Below are 9039 nucleotides of genomic sequence, written 5' to 3'. Positions count from 1 at the left end.
TGGCGATCCATTGAGAGGAGGGTTTGGAAAAGTGGCTCCTTTGTGGCAGCCCCGGCCAGATTGGGGGGCTGCTCATTTGCATCTCATTAGGCATGCGGGCGGCCGGCAGGATATAAGGGCGGCCGGCGCGCGGCGAGAGGCAGATCCGCAGCGCGTCGCCCTCGCAGGGAGCCGCCGAGGCGAGGCGAGGCGAGGCGCGGCGCGGCCCCCCCGCCGCCCCACACCGCACACGCTCCGCGCGCGCCCAGCCAGGCACGAGCGCTGTTTCTGTTGGCCGGGATTCCTCTAAAAACAAAAGTAAGCCCACGGCGACGAGAGACAGCTGCGCTTCTTTCGGAAAAAAGAAAAGAAACAGAAGAAGAAGAAGAAAAAAAAAAAAAAGGAAAAGGGAGATCAAGTCTCCAACGTGACCCGCGAGCCGCTCTGCTGCCGCTTGACACCTACCAGCCCCGACGTGCGCAGGGCGCGCGGAGCCGCGCGGAGCCGCTCCCTGCACCGGGAATTATCGCCGCCGCCGCCTCGTCTGCAGGGATTCGCTGATCTTTAATCTTCCTTCGGAAGCCTCTTCTCTGCCTCTGTTGGGAATTAAGTTGTTTTTATTTTTTTTTTTTTTACTTTTTTTTTTTTTTTTTTTTTTTTTTTTTTTTTTTTTTCCTGGCGAAAAGGAGGATCATCCTGGATTGGGAAAGAAAAATATTTTAGCAGATAACCTTCACCATTTTTTTCTTCTGCCATCCAAAAGAGCTGTCAGTCACTGAGAGGCTGCACCTAGGGACCTCGGCAGGGAAAAAAAAAAAAAAGTCAGAGACACTCCTGAAAGAAGGAAGCGGTGACACTAACTCTTCCAGCTCTGCTGGGACAGGCGGCTTTGGCCGCTTGATTTTTTTTCCCTTTTTTCCCGAGAGACACTTTCCCCTTTTCCTCTCGGAAGAGAGACAAGGGGGAGGCAAGCGAGGACACCCGAGCCTGCCCCTCCAAAATGGGAGGCCGGTTCCTGCTGACGCTCGCCCTGGTCTCGGTGCTGCTCTGCCGCTGCCAGGTGGGTACCTGGGGGCCGCCGCTGCCCGTAGGGGTCCCCGCTGTGCCCGGGAGCACGCAGGGGTCCGCCGGAGTTGCCGTGGGCCTACAGGCGGCGTGGGGAGGAGCGGGCTGGCGTGGGGTGGAGGGTGCATGGGGCTGGGGGCGGCTGGGGCTGCTCGGCGGGGCTGACGGCCCCGACCCCTGCCCCCCCGCAGGTCGCCTGTTCCGGGGTCTTCGAGCTGAAGCTGCAGGAGTTTGTCAACAAGAAGGGGCTGCTGAGCAACCGCAACTGCTGCCGCGGGGGCGGCCCCGGCGGCGCGGGGCTGCAGCAGTGCGACTGCAAGACCTTCTTCCGCGTGTGCCTCAAGCACTACCAGGCGAGCGTGTCCCCCGAGCCGCCCTGCACCTACGGCAGCGCCATCACGCCCGTGCTCGGCGCCAACTCCTTCAGCGTCCCCGACGGAGCGGGCGGCGCCGACCCCGCCGCCTTCAGCAACCCCATCCGCTTCCCCTTCGGCTTCACCTGGCCCGTAAGTGGTGGCGGCCCCAAGCCCCGCCGGCGCTCCGCGGGCTGGACCGGGCCGGGGCTCCGCGGGTTGGACCGGCCTGGGGCTGGGTCAGGACCGGGGCTCCCGCGGGTTGGACCGGGCCGGCGCTCCGCGGGCCGGACCGGGCCGGGGTTCCCGCGGGTTGGGCCGGGCCGGGCCGGCCCGGGCGCCGCCGCTCACGCCGCCGCGGGCGCTGCCCGCCCCGTCTCTCCGCAGGGCACCTTCTCGCTCATCATCGAAGCGCTGCACACGGACTCGCCGGACGACCTCACCACAGGTAACTGTCCCAATATGGAGCCTTTCCCCGGAGGAGCCTGGCCCTGCGGCTCTGCCGTCCCGCTCTGCACTATCCTCATCCCTGCTCCTTCTTGGGAGACCTCGGGAAGGGGCCAACCTGCCAACCTAGCAGTCCTGCCTCTGCAGCTCCCCTCCCACCGCGCGTCCTCCCCTGCCGCTGCCCGCTGCGGGTCCCCTGACCGCGCTGCCCCTCTCCATCTCCTCGCAGAAAACCCCGAGCGCCTCATCAGCCGCCTGGCCACGCAGAGGCACCTGGCCGTGGGCGAGGAGTGGTCCCAGGACCTGCACAGCAGCGGCCGCACTGACCTCAAGTACTCCTACCGCTTCGTGTGCGACGAGCACTACTACGGGGAGGGCTGCTCCGTCTTCTGCCGCCCCCGGGAYGATGCCTTTGGTCACTTCACCTGCGGGGAGCGTGGCGAGAAGGTCTGCAACCCGGGCTGGAAAGGCCAGTACTGCACTGAGCGTGAGTGTCACCTTCTTGTCTCCTCGGGTACCGTTTCAGTCATCCTGTGCCGCTTGCTCTGCCATGAACTTCCACAAGAGTGGGGGAACTGAGTTAGGCTACGTGGAGGTCTGGTACTGAGTATAGGCCTTACTGCTGTGGGAGTCAGGAGGTCCTCAGAGTCRCCCTAGAAAGTTAACAGCCCCATCTCAAGCTAATAAAATGGCAGTGTCAGCGTTACACTCTCATTCCCTTACTGTAATCATCAAACCTGAGAGCAAAATGTTCAAGAGATGCTTGAGGATGTTTTAAAATACACCAGTTCTAACACCTTGCCCCAGCCCTCCCACCATGGTGCATCAGTATCACGTGTGGTGGRATACATGGCTTTGGGAAAGGAAGCCAGGCTTTGGCAACATCCATCCTGCCTCTGTGCGAATGGCAGGCTTGTTGTGGTCTGATATCTTGCTAGCTTGTATTGAAACAAGTATGGGGAGATCCAAGGTAGTCTCTATGGGCAATAGATTGTGTATTTCTGTTTTAGGGTACTCATAAACCTGCCCCTGACAGATACTCTTGCACCTGAAGTTGCAGGAATACTGACCTTCTTCCTCACCTCACTTCTGTGATGACAGTGCCTTGATGATTACTACTAATAAAGTAGCAAGAGATGGAAATTTTAGAGTAAATCCGAGCTTGAAGTTGTTTGGGAAAGGGGCGTGTTGGTACTCAGGGAAAGRAGGAATAATGAGCAGATAACAGATAAGATAGCCCCAGATGCCAGCTACACCCAGTTTTGCACCGGATCCTGTGCCCCCTTTGCGGGCACATGGTGATGGGTGTACAAGCACACACAAACACACACACCCAGAGCTCCCGCTGTAGCCTGTGGTGGCATTCCCTGTTTGTGAGGATACACTCATCTGGAGCAGCTGGCAGATCACTTGCCTGCCGTGTGAGTGATGCCCTCCCATCATCAAAGGTCCAGGGAGGAAGGCAGAAAGCTGTTGCAATCAGAAAAGCTGTTGCCTCTCTGTTTTTTGTTTGTGTTTTTCTAAAACCCACCTACGTTGTGGTCASAGGCGGGCTGCAATCAAACAGGCCCAGATTGATTATTCACACTGTTAGTGACTGCTGAGATGCTTTTAGCAGTTCATGGCACAGTGTTGCACCATAATCAGCAGGCAGAGAGGCTTGCATTTCCTTTGACAGTGTTTTACATAGGAGCTACAACCTTTCCCATGATCAAAAGTGCCTCTCCCAGTTGTGTCAAGGGGTGGGGAAAAAGGAAGCATTTTGATAGTGAGCTCTTTTGGGGCTGTCAGCACTTTTGGATGCCCGTGCACTGCTGCTCTTCCCATAGCAAAGCAGAACATTTCCCACCTTTCCTGACTCGTTCCATATGCCCTTCTTTCTCCCTTATGCCCCAGAAAAGCAGTTTGCAGTAACAGTGCAGACCTCGTAGGCGACAGGGATGTGTGTGTGTGTGCAGAAAGAATGTCTTCCTGTGAGCAAGCAGAGCTCCAGCCCCAGATTGCTTCCCATCTACTTGCCCCCAGCTCTAATCTTTCCAACTTGGAGGCGATCTGATTATCAGCGCTGATTCTCTTCTTTTTTTTTTTTTTCTGTCTTTCTTTTTTTTTTTCCCTTTCCTTCCCCCCCGCCTTCCCCTCGCATGCCATTGTCTCCGGCTGGCTTTGTTGCATTAAAACTTCGCAGTGCCTGCTTAATGAGTTCCATAACCAGGCGAAGTAATGAGCAGAAGTCCCTTTTTTCCCCGTTCCCTCATCCTCCCTCCCGCTGGCCCAGCTTTACCTCTTTACCACGTCCCATCCGTACCCACCCRCCCCTTTGCCGAGCAGGGCGGGGAGGCGAGAAGCGGCAGAGGGGGGGCAAGGAGGGAGGAAGAACTTTAGACTTATTTATTTGAATAAGAAAAAAAGTTTTTGCAGCGAAATCACGCGCGTGCCATAGATTAGCCGTGGGCCGGGATAGGCTGCCCGGGAGCCGGCGGCGGCCCCATTGGCTCCGGGGCCACGGGTATTGTTGCAGCGGGGCAGCTGCTGGGAGAGAATAGACAATAGAGCAGCTGTCTTGCACTGGCACCCTGCACACCAGCTGTCCACTCTTATCTGCACACACACTTTCGGGGGATATTAAGAGGTGGAGCTGTGTGCATAGAATTGGAAAAAAGGACTTCTGACCCTCGCTGGGAAGGGAAGGGAAGGGACGGGGGGCGGGGGCGAGGGGCTGTGGGGAAGGCAGCGATTGTGTGAGCCCTCTTTTGTCTGTGTGCAACTGTATTAAGAAGAATGCTCATCCCCGGCGATAAGTAAAGTGCCCAGTTACTAGGCGAGATCAATACTCCTGCAGACCCGGGAGATTAACTCAGCTGCTGCTGCCYGGGCGCAAGGTGCTCTCCGGGGTGGCCTTGGAGGAGGGAGGTGCGTGGCCCTGCTGCTCACTCCCGTCTCACCCTCTCCGTTCGTTTGCAGCGATCTGTTTGCCCGGATGTGACGAGCAGCACGGCTTCTGCGACAAACCCGGGGAATGCAAGTAAGTTTTCCGCTCCCCTTCCGCCCCCTTCTTTGATGCTGATGCCCTGGTGTTGGAGAAGCCATTGGTCATTCAAAGGGCAGTTTAAGGGCCTTTCTTCGTCTTAGAAGGTAATTTGAGAAATCTAGGTGATGCTAGATCAAAGTATTAATCTACAAGCCAAACACGGATGCCATTAATATTCACCTAATGAGTTTAGAGTACCATGCATAAGGTTAGCTGTTTGTTATTAGAGTAAACAAATTAACTACCTGGAACCATGGCCCTATCTAAGGAAGGGGAAGAAATAGCTGGAGCTGATGAAAGCYGATGCTACAGTTGGACTTGGTGACTTTCTCACATGAAGGATCACTGAAGGCTTTTAGGAAACCTGACCCCTGGCATTAGAGCGTTCATGGAGTTGGYGATAGAGTTTCCAACTGTGAGAAGTCTAAATCTGATGGGACTTTGTTGTTGGTTTTTTTTTTCCTTCAGATGCAGAGTGGGTTGGCAGGGGCGATACTGTGATGAGTGCATCCGATACCCAGGCTGCCTTCATGGTACCTGTCAGCAGCCGTGGCAGTGCAACTGCCAAGAGGGCTGGGGTGGCCTTTTCTGCAACCAGGGTAAGTGCTCCTYAGCCCCTGCCTCAGCATGTGTTTGAGAACGCAGAAAATGAGCAGCTATTTCCAGCTCATCTCTGCTATGCTGGCCTTGTAAAGTAGCGAGTGTCTTGATGGATCTCTCTTTTCAAAAAAATTCTTTTTCAGACCTTAACTACTGCACCCACCACAAGCCATGCAAAAATGGTGCCACTTGCACCAACACCGGCCAGGGGAGTTACACTTGTTCTTGCAGACCTGGGTACACAGGCTCCAGCTGCGAGATTGAAATCAATGAATGTGATGCCAACCCTTGCAAGAACGGTGGGAGCTGCACTGTAAGTTTGAGTTCCTCATGTCCTATGAAACCCTGTTGGAGGGGAAATGTCAATTTCACTGATTTTTTCAAAATCCCTTTTGGGAATTTTGTGACAACTTCAGTTAAACATTTCAAGCAAACAAAAAAAAGCCTAACTAAAATTCTGTTTTCTTCCCAACAGGATCTTGAGAACAGCTACTCCTGTACCTGCCCCCCGGGCTTCTACGGTAAAAACTGTGAGCTGAGCGCAATGACTTGTGCAGATGGACCCTGCTTCAATGGTGGGAGATGCACGGACAACCCTGATGGGGGATACAGCTGCCGCTGCCCGCTAGGTTATTCTGGATTCAACTGTGAAAAGAAAATCGATTACTGCAGCTCTAGCCCTTGTGCTAATGGTAAGGCCAAACATGCTAAAGCGACCTTTTAGAAGGAGACTGTCAGTTACTCAGGCTTCTGATTTGGAGTTCATATCACGATGCAGTTAGAAATCATGGCCTGTGTTATGTCCACAGTTGACTTGATGGCGGAATTGTACTTAAAAAGTCATGGCACGCTATGGCTCGCAGCTACAAGTCGCATTTTCTAAAGGGGTGACTGTGGCCAGGTCACTTGGCATGGAGCCTTGTGCATAAACATGTGGAGGCTTTCTTCCAAGTGGTTTATAAAAACTGTTTGAGGTCTGTGGATGGAAATATCTTACCAATCCTAAATATGGTTACTGACAACTTAGTGCTAGCAATCATCTTGTTTTGACAAAACTAGTAAAAACTTTCCTTAGTATGATGCTTTACATTCATTGCCACTCTAACTGCAGTGTGAGACTATGATACTGAGCTGGACTAGCTTCATTGTGGAAGTGCTGAGTAAAATGTCAAAAAGCAAGTAGGATAGGGAAAGAAAGGTAAATATTACTAAGAAAATAAGCCCTTAAAAATAGGCATACTTTTTTTTTTTTTTTTTTTTTTTTTTTTTTTTTTTATGGTGGAACAAACCTAGCAAAGAAAACTTTCTCAATTGAAATCTTTCTCAAAAAGAAAGGTTTTTGCAAATGCTGGTTGTGATGATCACCTGGAGAACATTACTCAGAGCGTACTGGGTGTTTGCAGCAGAAGCTCCAAGGTTGGGCAGCCCAATTGTACACAGCTCAGTGCTTGTCTCATTTAATGTGTTGCAGGAGCCCAGTGTGTTGATCTTGGGAACTCTTACATATGCCAGTGCCAGGCTGGCTTTGCTGGAAGACACTGTGATGATAACGTGGACGACTGCGCCTCCTTTCCGTGTGTGAACGGAGGAACCTGCCAGGACGGCATTAATGACTATTCCTGCACCTGCCCGCCGGGATACAACGGGAAGAACTGCAGCACCCCAGTGAGCAGATGTGAACATAACCCTTGTCACAATGGGGCGACGTGCCACGAAAGAAACAACCGCTATGTGTGTGAGTGTGCCCGAGGGTATGGCGGACTCAACTGCCAGTTTTTGCTCCCCGAGCAGCCTCAGGGACCGGTAATTGTCGACTTCACTGAGAAGTACACAGAAGGCCAGAACTCCCAGTTCCCCTGGATCGCGGTGTGTGCCGGAATTATTCTGGTCCTGATGCTATTGCTGGGGTGTGCTGCTGTTGTTGTCTGCATCAGACTCAAAATGCAAAAGAGGCACCACCAGCCTGACGCATGTAGGAGTGAAACTGAGACCATGAACAACCTGGCAAACTGCCAGCGTGAGAAGGACATTTCCATAAGTGTCATTGGTGCCACTCAGATTAAAAACACAAACAAGAAAGTAGACTTTCACAGTGATAACTCCGATAAAAATGGCTACAAAGTTAGATACCCATCAGTGGATTACAATTTGGTGCATGAACTCAAGAATGAGGACTCTGTTAAAGAGGAGCACAGCAAATGTGAAGCCAAGTGTGAAACATATGATTCAGAGGCAGAGGAGAAAAGTGCAGTACAACTAAAGAGGTATCCTTCGTATCCAAGTGCAGGGGGAACAGCTTTACTCTGAAAGGTGTCTTGTAGGTAGCATCAGCAGCATCTGATCTGTTTTGTCTGTTTTTGTCTTCAGTAGTGATACTTCTGAAAGAAAACGACCAGATTCAGTATATTCCGCTTCAAAGGACACAAAGTACCAGTCGGTGTATGTCATATCAGAAGAGAAAGATGAGTGCATCATAGCAACTGAGGTCAGTATATCTCCTGGTGGTCATACAAGCAGAGAAAAGTCTCGGTACATGATTCCTGTCTAACACATATGAGGGCAGCTAAGCTGTTTTTCATGATGCCACGCTGATTCTTGAAATCTGGTCCCCTTGAGTTTATTGTTTATTGTTTATTATTTATTATTTATTATTTATTATTTATTATTTATTATTTATTATTTATTATTTATTATTTATTATTTATTACTTATTACTTATTATTTATTATTTATTATTCATTATTCATTATTTTTATTGAGGTGATAAAAACCTCTGTTTTATTAAGACTATCTCAGTTATGCAAGCCACATGCTTCAGCAGATGTCACAGGTACAGCAACTCTTGCAGATGAGCATACACTGAGGGTACCACTGTGATCCTTGTTCCTTAGTATGTTAAACATGGAGTTTGTTCTTGCCTGGCATGAAGATAGACTTCTGGTCCTTTTGAGCCTTACAGCCACTTTTTTACTTTCTGTTAATCTCTTCTGGTCTCTGCTCTTGTTTTCTCTGAACAGGTGTAAAACAGAAGTGATATGGCAAACTGTTCAGAACAATTTCAAGGAGACGTGCCCCAATGAATGCTGCTGAAAGAGGAATGGGAGATAGATTCCTTCACTGACTGCTGCTGAGAAACTAAATTCAGGCTTGAGCTGGTTCTCTACTGAAGTTAGCAAAGTGACTGCAAAATAAAGAAACAAGACGGACACAAGGCAAGGGTCTGTGTTCAAGGATTACTGTTGCACTGCCTTTTATGAATTTTATCATTGCACTATGGTCAGTTGCTTTTCTATATATATTTAAATGAATGGACTTACTTACTACATAAGAAGCATGCACTGCCTGAAGTGTATATTTTGAATTCTTATGAGCCAGTCTTTTCTTGAATTAGAGACACAAACACTGCCTTTATTGTCTTTTTTGATACTAAAATGTGTTTTTACTAGGTGAGAAAAAGTGTGTTATTTTTTTGAATCTGTAAAAATATTTTCATGATAATTGTAAATCTTGAGTATTTTGTGATGTTCATTTTTTATAATTTAAATTTTTTGGTAAATATGTACAAAG

The 9039-nt window shown here is 50.5% G+C and overlaps 1 protein-coding gene across 1 annotated transcript; it reads left to right on the top strand.

Moving 5' to 3' along the window:
• The first annotated feature begins 921 nt into the window (after positions 1 to 921).
• DLL1 (delta like canonical Notch ligand 1) lies at positions 922 to 8838 on the top strand. Its single transcript, XM_026053410.1, has 11 exons — positions 922 to 1039; positions 1236 to 1550; positions 1785 to 1845; positions 2074 to 2331; positions 4806 to 4866; positions 5341 to 5471; positions 5616 to 5785; positions 5948 to 6164; positions 6944 to 7736; positions 7840 to 7957; positions 8490 to 8838. The coding sequence occupies exons 1-11, from the start codon at positions 980 to 982 to the stop codon at positions 8493 to 8495; spliced, it is 2190 nt and encodes a 729-aa protein (XP_025909195.1). The 5' UTR covers positions 922 to 979; the 3' UTR covers positions 8496 to 8838.
• The last annotated feature ends 201 nt before the right edge of the window (positions 8839 to 9039 follow it).

This window comes from Nothoprocta perdicaria, unplaced genomic scaffold (genome assembly GCF_003342845.1).
Source record: "Nothoprocta perdicaria isolate Ctin4 unplaced genomic scaffold, notPer1 scaffold_99, whole genome shotgun sequence".
NCBI classification, from domain to species: domain Eukaryota; kingdom Metazoa; phylum Chordata; class Aves; order Tinamiformes; family Tinamidae; genus Nothoprocta; species Nothoprocta perdicaria.
Note: the sequence above shows the minus strand (reverse complement) of the source record. Positions and strands in the feature narration are given on the sequence as shown.